General features: G+C 46.2%; 1 protein-coding gene across 1 annotated transcript; it reads left to right on the forward strand.

Moving 5' to 3' along the window:
• Positions 1–9,051: 9,051 nt before the first annotated feature.
• Positions 9,052–13,952, forward strand: TP53RK (TP53 regulating kinase). Its single transcript, XM_075011334.1, has 2 exons — positions 9,052–9,304; positions 11,811–13,952. The coding sequence occupies exons 1-2, from the start codon at positions 9,067–9,069 to the stop codon at positions 12,287–12,289; spliced, it is 717 nt and encodes a 238-aa protein (XP_074867435.1). The 5' UTR covers positions 9,052–9,066; the 3' UTR covers positions 12,290–13,952.
• The last annotated feature ends 133 nt before the right edge of the window (positions 13,953–14,085 follow it).

The raw sequence follows: 14,085 nt of genomic DNA on the forward strand, positions 1-14,085 counted from the left end.
TCCTGCCCCTCCTGCACCCCCTTCTGCCAACCCCCACCTTGTCCCACTGCTGCTCCACCTTTTCCCCCAAGTGCCTGCCCTGCTTCTTACTGCCCCCGTTCCACCCCTTCTCACCACCATCCAACCCTTTCCCACAAGCCCATGCCCTGAGCAACATGGCCCGGGGGATTAGTGTGGAGTTTGGTGCCAGCAGCAGGTGTTGCACCTGCCTCTGCACTCACTGACAGCGGCAGGAAGCAGAGCAACCCAGCTCTAGCCTGCTCCACTCGCTGCCTCTCAGATTCAATCCCCGTCAGTGGCACCAGGTCCCCTGCTAAGGCCCTGGGCTGCCTTTGTGTCTTTGGGGCTCAGGGTGATTGCTCTGACCCATGCAATGGACAGTACAGCTCTGATTGAAAAGTTTGGGGTGCTGCTGGTGGGTGCACTCTGACTGTCTCCCTACCCTTTGCCACCCAGAATAGAGTTTTAGTGGAAATAAAGGAATGGGGGGACTGCCCCCACTAGGCGGCCCTGAGGTTTTGTTTTCATTGGATTAAAATAATGCAGTGCCTTTTGAAGTGTATTATGCACTTGACAAAAAGAAATGTACGGCCTGAATTTTTCACACAGGGCTGGAGAACAAGCCTACCCTGCACTTACTCAGCACGGGTGGCTTTTCTCCTGTGAGCCTGGACTGGCTTCCAGTTCCGAGCATTGTAACATGGTTCTCCTGGTAGCATGGAGCTGTGACCCCATGCACTATGCTGCAATTCTGCTCTCTCAAAATTGGCTTCAGTGCCAATCTGTCATGTTGGAGGGGTGGTCAGGTCAAACCTGAATGGCACTGTGACTACACCCTCTACCAAGTGCCAGGTTGCAACTCCTGGAGTGGGGAGCCAAGGCCAGCCCTTGGGACAGGAACCACCACTGCATGGGGAAAACCTCGCAAGCTGTCTGGAGTGGCTCAAGAGCAGGGCCAACAACCTCCTGGCAGACTGTTACAAACCAGGTACAAACCCCAAACTGATCATGAGTTCTGTATTTAAAGTCCATCAATCAAGCAGCAACAATAGTTTAACTGGGACCCCCAGACAGTCCCCTTGGGTACTCCAATCTATTTTGCCATGTTGGCCAGTTGCCTTTGTGACAGATGGTCCCTTATCCCAAAATTCTAAACACTATCCAAGTTACTTTCAGTCCTAAAGAACCAATCACTTGCCCCAGGTCAATTGTACCTTAGAACTCTCAAAAGGAAATTATTTTAGCCCATCCTATAACAAACTATCTAACGATTTATCAACTAAGGAAAAGAAATTAGTTATTTACAAGAATAAAGCAGGTAAAATATATTTACAAATAAGATACAATCTTAGATTCCAAAAAATGATAGAATTTTCTACAATAAGCAAACTTTGTATGTCCTTGGCCGTGTCTACACTAGCCCCAAACTTCGAAATGGCCACGCAAATGGACATTTTGAAATTTACTAATGAAGCGCTGAAATGCATATTCAGTGCTTCATTAGCATGCAGGCGGCTGCGGCGCTTCCAAATTGACGTGGCTCGTGGCCACACGGCTCGTTCCAATGGGGCTCCTTTTCGAAAGGACCCTGCCTACTTTGAAGTCCCCTTATTCCCATGAGCAGATGGGAATAAGAGGACTTCGAAGTAGGCGGGGTCCTTTCGAAAAGGAGCCCCGTCGGGATGAGCCACGCGGCCGCAAGCCACGTCAATTTCGAAGTGCCGTGGCCGCCTGCATGCTAATGAAGCGCTGAATATGCATTTCAGCGCTTCATTAGTAAACTTTGAAATGGCCATTTGCGTGGCCATTTCTAAGTTTGGGGATAGTGTAGACATAGCCCTTGAAAGCTAACTCAGGGACAAGCAGAGGGGATCTTTTTCTTATATTTAATAAAGTTCACCCCTCAGTGCCCAAACCACATAAAGGTACAGTTTCTTCTTGTCTGTGATTTTTATTACTCCAGAGTTCAAGATGATGGGACAAATTCTTGTGTACATCTCTTCACGGGTGTAGAGTGGGGAGCAATTAACAAAGTCTTTTGTCCTTTGATATTGTTTGATGTCTGTGGGCCTTCTTTTTTGGTCAGGAAATAACATCACTTGGGGCAAACTAGTATTTCACACTTGATAATACTTCTCTCCTGACAGGTAGTTTACAGTTACAAAGCAAATATTACCTTAGAGTATGGAATATAAATATTATGTGAGATTGCTGCGTTCAGCAACTTACAAGCATTTCATAAAGTCTAAACACAAAACACATTATTTATAACAGTGAAAGCTGTTTTAACAATACTAAGACACAGGTGAGCCAGACTGGTTCTACCTATACATTTGTCAGTGTACAGTTGACTTTGCATCCTAGGGTTCACTGACTCTTTGCCATCACTTAGGGCATCCCATCTGCCCCAGGCCAGGATCAGGGTTGCGGTACTGGGATAAAGGGTTCTGTTGCAGGTGTGTGGTTCACCAACAGTGGGGTGAGGAGGTGTGCTCCATTACAGGAAGTTACATCCACCACTGAGGCCAGTGGTGTGTTTAAAACTTTACTTGTGTGCACGCAAGTCTCTTGAGTTTATTTTTATGCAGCCAGTGACACTAGTTTTGCTAATTCTGTGAGACCTGTAAGCTTAGGCTGTCTGACTGGTGAAAGCTAAGCTAGATGCTAGCTGTGCAGCTCCAATTGATGTGAGGAATTAGACCAAATAATCAATTAATAGAATAATGAGGGGAATCACCAGGAGAGTTTTCTGAGTAGTGAAGATGGTTTTAAAAAAATAAATGTAAAGCCAACAGATATAACTAAAAGTAGTGCCATGAATGACCCATTGGCTACCTGATCACAAAACTCGGTAGGCGTGCAGAACAGGTAGGGTTATTTTGATTTTAGATGCTCTTTTGTGGGGCAGATATAGCATGTGCATTTCTTTTGTTGGATTCCTGAATTTATTCTAAAATATTTCTTAAATGATGTAATTGGCTTTTCTGTGATTTTTCAGCAAACGTTATTGTCTGGCTATGTGATTTGCCAATAGAAAACCTGCTTTTAAATATCCTGGAAGGATCCTGTTCTCTAGCAGGGTAATAAACATTAGCTAGCTGAAATGTAAAGAAGGTGTGACTCTGTGGGGGAAAAATATCTTTACTGTTTATTTACATAAAGAGGCAGGTGAGAATAAATCAACATATATGGCTAGTGCATCAATATTGCAGTGCGCCCTGACCCTTTCAAACTAAACCATGAGGAACACACAGTGGGAATAATTGAAAATATGTATCAAACAATCTTTTAAAAAGTTATCTGAAATATTTCTTTGCACTCTGAATTTGAGTAAACTTTTGTCCTATACATGAGAACTATGGGCCTGACCCAAAGCCCACTGAACTGATTGGGAACACTTTCATGGACTTTAAAAAATCGTGCCTTCTTTGTGCAGCCTGCTGTAACACATAACACTGTGGGTTAAAGGTTTTTTGTGGTCTTTCATAGAATGGGTCCTTTGGGACCTGAGAGAGTCATACCTATATTGACAAGTTTGTGGCCACTTGCAGACACAACATTAATTCAGAAAGATCCCCCAAAGGATGAAAGGCTCATACATGCCTCATGTTTTCTGGCATGTTTCTGGTCCTTTTTACCATAATCTTCCTTGAGGTGTCTCTTGGCCACTCCACTTCCCTGTTTGAGCCTTATCTCTCTATTGGCCTGTGGGTTTCAGATGAAGCAGGCTGCATTTCAGCTAGAGAAGGCATAAACCACAAATATGTATTTCCTGAGGTATTTAGCATTTAAAATGTCAAACTGCAGTTGATAACAATAACCCAGATTGAGGAAACTCTACATTGCTGAACTATTAATGAAAAATTGCACTGTGCCTCAGGGCAGTAGCAGCTAGAACAGACATCACAATCACAGTGAAAACAAGGAGTGGGAATCCATTTAACAAAGAAGGGAGCCCAAATGATCTGGCAGTCAGAGCAAGGGCTTGGCCAGTCTGGAGATCTGCTTTCTAGGAAGCTTCATGAAAGTGTGATCTTCAGCATGTCACTTACCTTGGGTTTTGCAGTCCCAAAAAAGGGATAATAATACATGGAATGAACCCTCTATGATATTACAATCTATCCTGAATTATAGTCAAATCTTGCTAATCCACAGAGGCCATGTTTCACATACAAAAAGCTACTACTCCAAGCAAGGCTCCCTACTTCCCAGCAAAGTTTTAGTTGCAAGGTATCAGAATGAGATCTTTTGCTGATGACATCATCACTTTTACAAACACAAACCTTCTATTAATGGCAGGTAACCACAAGAAGGGCCAGGTTCAGTTCCTAGGGGATTCCATCAATAATGCAACCAAACCAGCTTTAGCCCCAACCCAGTAACCCGAGACAATCTCATCCCACCTGCTGGGTGCCTGCAAAAGCAGTTCTTTCCCTCTTGCAAGCACAGGGTCTGAGAGACAAACGGCGTGTTTAATAACAGTAGCCGAACATATATTTACAAAGCGACACATGCAGTATTCCGAAACAATGGAAAGGAAAAACCGGTTAAGCAAGGCACTGTCCCCTGAGCCTGCTGGGATTCCTCCGCCTCAACTCTCCATTCACAGTGCAGTCTGAGCCATATGAACTCAGAGTTCACAGGTACATCAGCATGGAGTGTCTTGCCACACCGGGGCAGGATCACCAGCCCACCAGAGTGGCTGCTTGCCTGCTGCTGCTTTCCACCAACCATCCACCAGGGAACTTGCCTGCTGCACGGTGGGTTTGACTCTAGACAAGTTGCTGTGATTTCACCTCTCAGTGGCTTCACCTCTGGGCCTAACTACAAGAACCTCAGCATCCCCCAGACTGAATTTTCACAGAATAACTGCAGACCCCAGCATCCACCTGGGCTACAGTTTTGTCTTTGCACAGTAGGAGAAAGCATTAATTAAACCACACGTATGGCTGCAAGGCCAGCTGGTGCATAAATGACTTGATCTGCAACCCCCTTTGCCCCCACCCCCCTTTTCACTCCACAGCATTCTGTTCAAAAGAGCCCTGCTGAGGGGAGCCCTGTGTAAGCCACATCTCACACATTGATGATGACTGCTCTGTAGCATTTCCCCCCCATCCCACAATAATTTGAAGCATTGGTGGTATTCCACAGTTCCTAAAGAGGGTGATAACATAATTTGTGAGAAGTTGTTTACAATGTGCAGAACACCACTGCTTCATCTGCTACCCAGCAGGTATTGCAAACAAAGCAATATTTACAAAGGCACACTCTGCAACTCTTCCCACTGCCATGCAAATGATCGGTAAAGAACACGTTTCTCAAAGTCCTCCAGCAGGACTGAGCTTCTACTTCTACATTCCTCACATCAATATTTGCCTTTAGCTATGACCTCTTCCCCAGTGCAGACACAGGTTAAGACCTGCAAGTTCAGCTTAACTGGCTAACCTGACTTAGCTGTGCCGTGAGGAAAGGGGGTGAATGTGGCACATTGAGGCTCAATGCTTCTCCCCACAGTGGGGCAAGATGGCATTTGCATACCAGCACAGGGGAGGTAGGGAACAGTGGGGGTGCTGAGTCTCAGAGCTTCTGGTCTGTGGCATGGACACATGCCATGGGCCAGATCAAATTAAGATAGGAGCCAGATCCAAACTGTGGGCCATAGATTCCCCACCCCTGTAATAAAATATTGGGTGGGGAAATCTATGACTCCAGATTTGTAAATGGCTCCAGATTATTTCCAAAGGCAGCATCAGCCATTTAGTAAGATGTAAGGGGGTGAAGAGGATCTTTGGGCCGAAGAGGGTGGGTGTTCAGGCTAAGCAGACGTAGGGTGTTCTGGCTGAGCAGGGAAGAGGTGGAGTGTTTGGGCCGTGTTGGGGACTGTATTCAAGCATGAGGGGGGATGTTGGGGCCTTGGGGGGGTGGGGGTTCAGTCTGAGTGGGGGTGGGGTGGGGGATCCTTGAGCTGAGCAAGGGATGGGGGGATCTTTGGGACTAGCAGAGTTGGGGTCAGGGGAGGCCAAATTGGGGGTGGGTCTGCAGCTATCTGGTAAAATAACCCAGCCCCGGGGTTGTCCTCTCCTCCATGCATTCTGTACTCCGCCTCCCTTATACCCTAGACCAACATACTGCTCTGAGCCCATCATGAACCCTGGTGCCTTGCTTTAGGTCCCTCACATGCCCCAACCCTTAATCCTGCACCCCGGACATCCCCAGCACCCTACCCTAACTTCTGCACCCCCACACATTGAAACCCCTTGCCTTGAGCCCTCATGCACCCCAATCCTTATTCCTGTACCCCCGTGTCCCCAGTATCCTACCCTAACATCTGCACCCCAACACACTCCAACCCCCTACCCTGAGCACCTCATATACCCCAACCCTGACTCCTGCACCCCCGCATCCCCAGCCCACTGCCCTGAGCCTTGCACACTCCATCACATAATTTTGAAGTATTTCTGACTGAGTCATATATTTGTTTAGCATCTTAAAGCTGAGTTACGTGTGGATAATACGTGCGGGGCTGAAGGCAGCCAGGAGAAACCCGGGTGCGTGGCAGCCAGAACCCCAGGGTGCAGGGCAGATAGGAGGGAGGGAGAGGGCTGCAGGGGCCCTGGTGCACATGGGTGTGGTCACCAGAAGCAGGGATGCTGAGGGAGTGGGGCAGGGCCAGGCTGGCTGGAGGGAGAGTGGGCGCCAGGGCCAGCGGGAGAGCCGGAGGTGGGGGACGAAGAGCAGGGCTCACTGTGGGGGGAGGTGGTCCACATTTATTAAAAAAAGACGCCCCCTACCCCAGAAATTCCTGTGTACAAGCCTGCCACAGGTTATATTTTCTTTATCATCCAATGAGTTACTGAAACAATGTAAATATTTGCTAAGCAGGACCCCGCCAAGTGCAGCTCAAGGAAGCTGTGTGGAATGTGTTAATAAAATAAAAGTAATTTGAAACAGAAACAAATGATGTAGTAGCAAAAACAAGGACAAAATGGACTTGAGGCATCTCCAGATGTAATAACCTAAGAATTATTTACATAGACTAGACAAAATCCACTGTATAGCCTGGATCTCCTGAAGAACATTAAGATACCATGGTATGTGCAAATAGCCCACAAAAGTAGTGGGTTGCGTTGTGTGATATTAAAATTCAGTAATGGTGCTAAGACTAATTAAGGAGTTGGTCACATGCCTCCAAAGTATTTAAAACATTATCTGTGGAAGACTGAGTTTTGTTCATGCCTGTACCCTCTCCTTCCGCTTACACAAAAGGCCCGCTGCAGCCTGTAGCTATGTGGAGCTACTACTGAAGATATTACATGAGCTCTAGTAAGCTGACTCAGTTTACAATGCTGGCAAGATTCTACAGAAGGATGGCACTTCGCTGTTGATGATTAACTTTTCTGTAAAGTAACCATCAACTATCAGCACCATGAACGATTCACTCTCTGCCAAACAACTTTCTAAACATTTACTTATTGGGGAGGGTAAATGGAGCTAAGCTGATAGGGTGGAAAACTAGAACCTTACTTAAGTTTGGTGGTAGTGTTCACCTCTCCCGTCCTCTTTCCCAGTGTCATATTTCTCAGCAGCAAGTGTGGTCATAGCTAACAGAGACCCTGATCCTGCACATGGTAAAACACAGCAGATTCGTGTGCCTACTGAGCTCTGCATGGATTTCAGCGAAGCTCCCCATGAGCATAGCAGAATGTCCAGACAATATGGATTGCAGGGTTGTAAACTCGTGTGTGACAGTGTGACCTTCACTCTCCAGAGATGCCCAGGGTCCTATATCAAAATGTTACACTCTACTCATTTAAGGCTAGATAGAATTGGAAGGCTTAGGGTGAGCAGGAGCCTTCCTTTTCCCTGGCATGGCCCATAAAAGAGCCTGGAACAGTTGTTTCCCCTGGATCTGGGGAGAATAGGACCCACTGTGTTGCCCAGGAGCTCTAAGGTGGTGGGAAGGAGCCAGGGCAATAGCCCTGCACACACTGGGACTTTTGCACCTCAGAAAGCAGTATGGCAGCAAAGGGGCTTCGCCTACATTTGGGGAGTTCTAGGTAGGAGGAATGTCTGTTCTAATAATTATTTTACAGTGAATTTACATGCACACTTGGAGTGCTCCTTCTACATGTCACACTCAGAGATCTCCTCCTGTGACTTCAGTGAGGCTCTAGGGGTTGGATCCTGGCCAGGAGCATGCAGGCACCAAGCTTTTATCCTTGACAGGATCGGAGGGCAGAGATGCAGGCAGTGCCCTAGCTTGGCTGGCATCTTAGCAGCTGTTGAGTGCTCCCAGGTCCTGAGTCCCACTCCTGCAGTGGCAGCAGCGGAAGTTAAAGGAAGTTTCCTCCTTGGGGATGAGAGCACAGGGCAGCTTCTCCCAAGGGGAGGCAGCCGGAGTGATGATCCAGCATGTATTAGTTTGTGTACTATTTACTGAGGGCTGCATGGGGGCGGGGAGGGGGACAAGCATGGAAGGGGGACATTTAGAGGGGTAGCACTGGGCACTACGGAGTGTGAGGAGGTGGCACAGACAGTGTAATACAGGGAGGGGTAGGAGGGGAGCTGAGCTGGGTGCGGGGTGATCTGCAGGGAGGGCTGGCTGGTACAGGAGTGAGGCAGTACGTGGGAGGGCGGCACAGAGAGGTGGAGTGATGGGACAGGAGGGGCCCTACAGAAGGGACTGGCAGTACAGCCGGACGGCGCTACAGGAAGCGCCGTTACGGAATTCAGAGGGCTGACTGAAGCGCCTCCAAACGAACACGGCTGGTATGTAGGGTCAGGGCGATACAGGGGGGCGGGCAATATGGAGGGGCGGGGCCAGGCGTCGTGGGGCGGGGCAAGGCTCGGGGAGGGAGGTGGAAAGAGCGGCATGCCCGTGCAACGCGCAGGCGCTGTGGGACGCACGCGGGGCGGCTGGTTCGCCTTCCTCTAACGCCTTCCTGGGGGGCTCGGCTGTTTCCGGCACTGAATCCGAAAGTTCCCGAGGGCTCCGTAAGTCACGTGGTAGGAAAGGGCGGGGTCTTGCCTTGCCCCGCCCCGTCCGTTCCTCTCACGCAGGCCATCATGGCCGGTGGCGGGACCGAGGGGGTGGCGTGCGCGGGGTCCTCTCCACCGCTTCAGGGGTTGCAGCTGGTGCAGCAGGGGGCCGAGGCGAGGGTCTACCGGGGCCGCTTCTTGGGCCGGGCGGCTGTGGTCAAGCTCCGCTTCCCCAAGCGCTACCGGCACCCGGCGCTGGAGGAGCGGCTGAGCCGGCGGCGGACGGCGCAGGAGGCCCGCTCTTTGCTGCGCTGCCGCCGGGCAGGTGGGTCTGAGGGATGGGGAGTGGGGACAGGGGACAGGGCCAGCCTGTAAGGGGGCGGCTCGGCTCGGCTCCGGGCCAGAAGGGGCCTTGGCTCTGGGACCGGGTCGGGTTGGTTTAAGTCCAGGCGAGTTCAATCATTGATATAAATCACCATTTCAGTGAGTAAAAATATCATTGATTTAAATCCTGTTACCCCAAAACTCAGCCTGGCTGCGCTTAGAGGGCGCTTAATCTGGGACCAGGCCCCACTGAACTCGCTGGCTGCTTTTTTGAAGAAAAAAGCACAGGCTGGGGGTCCTTTTGGGAAAACGGAGTCGGGCTGAAGTAAAATAGGGAAGAGAATTGTGGCCTCAGTTGTGGTCCATTGCCATGATGTTAAGGAACAAGTGGCAGGTATTTATGTAAGGACGTGACAGTGGCAACTCTAGATTTCTCTTGCTGCAGCTATCTGTATTGTATACTTGAGTGATAGACTCTAAATCTTGTTAACAAGTCATAAGGATTAGTTAAACTAAATTTTTGCTAGGAACATCCAACACAACAAACAGTTTGGGACTATCAAATCTCACTTATACTAAAAGTTATGCAGAGAGTCCTGAAGAACGATGCTTTGCAAAGTAAAGTAATGGCTACTCACTAACTGATTCACTCAGTCATATCCACCTCTTCATCTGCATCATTTGCTCCCAATAAGTAGATTTTCCTTAGGATGATTTATTCTTGCAACTGGGCCCTGAATCATCTTCTTGCACTGCTTGTGCTTGACATGTTTTTCTCTTACCCAGAGAATGAATTTCCTTAATGTTCCCAGATAGGGTCTCTTTCATAACCAGTGGCCATGACAGACTTTCTTGGCAAAAGTGTGGGGGAATAGAGGAAGCTGTGTCTGCAGAGCAATGTCTTCCTTTTTCTTTATAGTCCACTCCACTGTTCCTTTCTATATTGCCTCTGTCCTTTTCTATATATTGTCTTTCTGTCTGACTTAACTACTCTGCCATGCTTGGCCAAGATCCACCACCACATAAGCACAGAACAAAAACAATCCTATCCAGCTTTTCTTTGTTTGCACATACAGTAAACTTTCTTATTTTGGCATTCTATCATCTGGAGCTCTCAAATAACTGGCATCTTAACAATAAGTAAATTTTAGTTAAATTTCAATAAGTACAGTATAGTAAAAGTAAATAGAAATAAATACAGCAAATACAGTATACGTTTACATTGTACAATACTACTGTTGGTAAATAAAGTACTCTGCATGCATTTGTTTTCTTAATGTCTAATCTTGTTTTTTTCCAGTGTTTTGCATTGCTGGGTATACCTCCCTGTTATCCAGAATATTAGAATAGCTGGTAGCCTCCTGGTCCTGGGGCTGCCAAATATGAAAGTTTACTGTATTTTTTTTTTTTTCTGGTAAGGAAAAGAAATTGAAAGACCAGAATTTTCAAGGTATAAGAGCTAGTATTTAGGCTGGACAGACTAGAGCTATTAACTTATTTTTATGAGAGTGTAGATGTGTGTGTATCATGTCAGTGATGAGATTTAATTGTAGCTTATTTCTGAATGAGAAATCTATATTTAATTGATCTGAAAACTGAATTTAAATTAAAAATCATAATTTTTATCCACAGAGGGCTGTGAGACTTCTAGCTTGTTTAGTGAAAGGTATAAAGTGAGGTAATATTTATTTTCATTTGCAGTTTCAAGGTGTGTGTGTCTTTGTGTGTGTTTCTATTCATGAGGAGCAAATAACTTGTATGTGTCTTTGTTGTCTTCCCAGTATACTGTATTTGTTCAGAATCCCCTGAAAATGCAGCCATGCTAAGGACAAAGCCCCTAGCATACATTCAGCCTCTGTCAGACTAACGTGTATTGGTAGGAGAGGAAGAGTGATTAATGCTATGTTCTATTGAAAGTGCAAGTGTGGGGCTGGGTGGCATTTAAGCACAGATAATGAAATTTCAGTTCAGATGTAGAACTTGTCTGTAGTGCAGTAGCCATGTCGGCATAAACCTGTGGTGTGTACTCATCATGCATCATAAACTATTTTGCTAGTCTTTAAAGTGCTACTTGACTGCTTTTTGTTCTCATCAGTGATGGAAGTTTTTGTTGTTGCTGTTGAAAAAACCCTTCCTTGAGTGATAGTGGTTAGGTGTGTCTTGTGGATGGTTATTCCTCCTGAGGGGCTCTTCCAGCCCTAGGACTCTATGATTCTGTGACAGAGCTGTAGTGGGGTGGGTGTGGATTTTTCACACCTTTGAGCATTGTAGTTCTGTTGAGCTACAGGAGAGCAGGGCAGCAAAGCTTAACACCGCTAAACTTGGGCTCATCAGTATCCACTTGTGGTCAGGAATTTGAGTTTCTGTCCCAGTTCCAGGATGGTACTGTAAACTTCTAAGATTGCACTTCATTTTATGTAATTATAAATTTTGAATGTTACAAACCAAGCTGAAAATTCTTATAAGCTAAAGGCTGGCATTTCATTAACTCCTTTTTTTTTTAATAGGGATATCTGCGCCAGTGGTTTACTTTGTGGATTATGTCTCTAATTGTATATATCTTGAAGATATTGTCGGAGCAACTACAGTTCGGGATTATATAACTTCTGTACAGCAAAGTGAAAGTGATACAAGCAACCTTTTTCTCTTAGCAGAAAAAATAGGTGAGGTTTTGGCACGAATGCATGATGAGGATCTTATCCACGGAGATCTTACAACTTCCAACATGCTTTTGCGACCACCAGTAGAAGAGCTGGATCTGGTGCTAATAGATTTTGGACTGAGTTTTATTTCTGGCCTTCCTGAAGATAAAGGAGTTGATTTGTATGTTTTGGAGAAAGCCTTTCTGAGTACTCATCCAAACACAGACACACTGTTTGAAGCCCTGCTGAAGAAGTATTCTTCTGCATCTAAAAAATCAAGCCCTGTGATCAAAAAGCTGGATGAAGTCCGATTAAGGGGAAGAAAGAGATCTATGGTTGGATAGAAGACAGGGTTTGTTGAGAGGGGAGAGTTAATTTAACTTCCTGTGTTGTACAGATGTGCTTAGGTTTATTAACTGGTTTTATTTAATTCACCAGTTGGGAAAGGTTCATTCTTGCAAATAAGTGTACAATAAACCAGTTTAATCCAATATGGTGGTCATCCTTGTACAGCCATTTGATAAGTGGCTCAGAGTAACCAAGTTAAAGTTAGGTGATGGGGAGCAGAGGTTGGAAGGTAACAATTGAGGTAAGAACAGTTGCTTTTCTTGTCTCCTGATTATCAGAGATCCCCTTTTTAAAAAGAAAAATCTTATATTTGTAGGATTTGGGGCTATGTGCGCACAGAGCTCATAGAGCACTAAAAATGTTACATGCTTACTGCAGTAAATTTGGGAAAGTGTAAATTTTTATTCTGCTTTCAAATCAACTTTGTTTTCTGAAGACAGTAGTCAGTTGCATCAGTTATAAAAATGACAGGTTCTTTTGCCGAGGATCTTCCACTTATACAAAAGCGTTGCAATTTTGCATGCAAAGTTTCTGTAAGGAGGCCTGCTTCCACTGACTGTTCAGTACCTCTAAAACTAATCTTTTTTTTTTTTTTCCTGGTTATAGCAAGAGCTGAATTGTATACTAGATCAGAGATGAGGTCCATCTACGCTGGGTATTCTGTTTCCAGTGCTGTCATTATCAGATACTTCAGGGCAAAATATGTTCCTGGGGAAATTCTGCATCAAAAATTCTGCTTATTTTTGTTTGTCAAAACACAGTAGAACTATACCAGTTTCAGATATTTTCGTAATTTGTTTCAAAATACCTGTCAAGTATGCCTGTAATGGTACAGACAAAAGGATTTCCCCCAGGAATAGGGAGTTAAAGATACCACCAAGACAATCTAGTTCCTGTTCTGTGTTATGCTTTTATTGGGTGCTTCCCTCTAGCTGCGTCTCATATGCCCTAGGGAAACTTAATATTTTAGTTAGTTTTTTGTTTAAGGAGCCAGATACCCACATCTCCCCTTCAGAGTCCAGCTGTTGGGCACCGTGGGCCCAGGTACCCTCATTGTCAGAATCCAGCTGCAGGCTCTGGTCTACAGCTTCATTAATGCCCTGCAAGGCAGAGATTGCTTGTAATGGCTGTGGGTGGTGTGGGGTGGGGCAGGGTACAGTGTAAAGGGTTTTTCTGCCTCAACAGCTTAAATCAGGCTTCCCCCAGCAGGCCTCACCCCTTCCTTACCTATCTCTCCCATCCCTCTAGCTTCCAGCTATTGTTTCAGCCTCTTCGCTCTGGCACCTGCTTTGCAGGGAGGAGGTCTGGCCCTGTTGTGTGACTGTGTTCTGCAGGCTGCCCCAGCCTCCTGCATAAGTTAGGCTGTGCTGGATCCAGTAGGCAGCAGCTCTGCAGTTCCAGTTCTGCGGTGAAGATGAAATTGTGAGTATAACACTAATTCTGTGAAAACTCTGCATTATTCAATGATACAGAACTCCTCTACAAGTAAGAATTCTGCAGTCAGCAGATGTGGGCTCCTCAGCCCCCCATATCATGTGCTATCATACACACTATTACAGTAACTCCTCAGTTAACACTGTCCCAGTTATTGTTCCATTGTTACGTTGCTTGTCTATTAGAACACATGCTCATTTAAAGTTACTCAGTGCTCCCTTATAATATTTGGCTGCCTGCTTTGTCTACTACTTGCAGGATTTTCTGGAAGAGCAGCCTATCTTTGTGGGGGTTTGGAACTGGGGTGGTGTGGCAGCTCCTTTAAGTTTTCTAACAAAACAAACCATCGGTCATGTAG

Source organism: Carettochelys insculpta, chromosome 17 (assembly GCF_033958435.1).
Source record: "Carettochelys insculpta isolate YL-2023 chromosome 17, ASM3395843v1, whole genome shotgun sequence".
Lineage (NCBI taxonomy): Eukaryota > Metazoa > Chordata > Testudines > Carettochelyidae > Carettochelys > Carettochelys insculpta.

What these genes read in the sequence shown, in the direction of transcription:
- TP53RK (XM_075011334.1), top strand. Translation starts at nt 9,067, where the DNA reads ATGGCCGGTGGCGGGACCGAGGGGGTGGCGTGCGCGGGGTCCTCTCCA. An exon ending in GCTGCGCTGCCGCCGGGCAG is followed by an intron (nt 9,305 to 11,810) that starts GTGGGTCTGAGG and finishes TTTTTTTAATAG; the next exon opens with GGATATCTGCGCCAGTGGTT.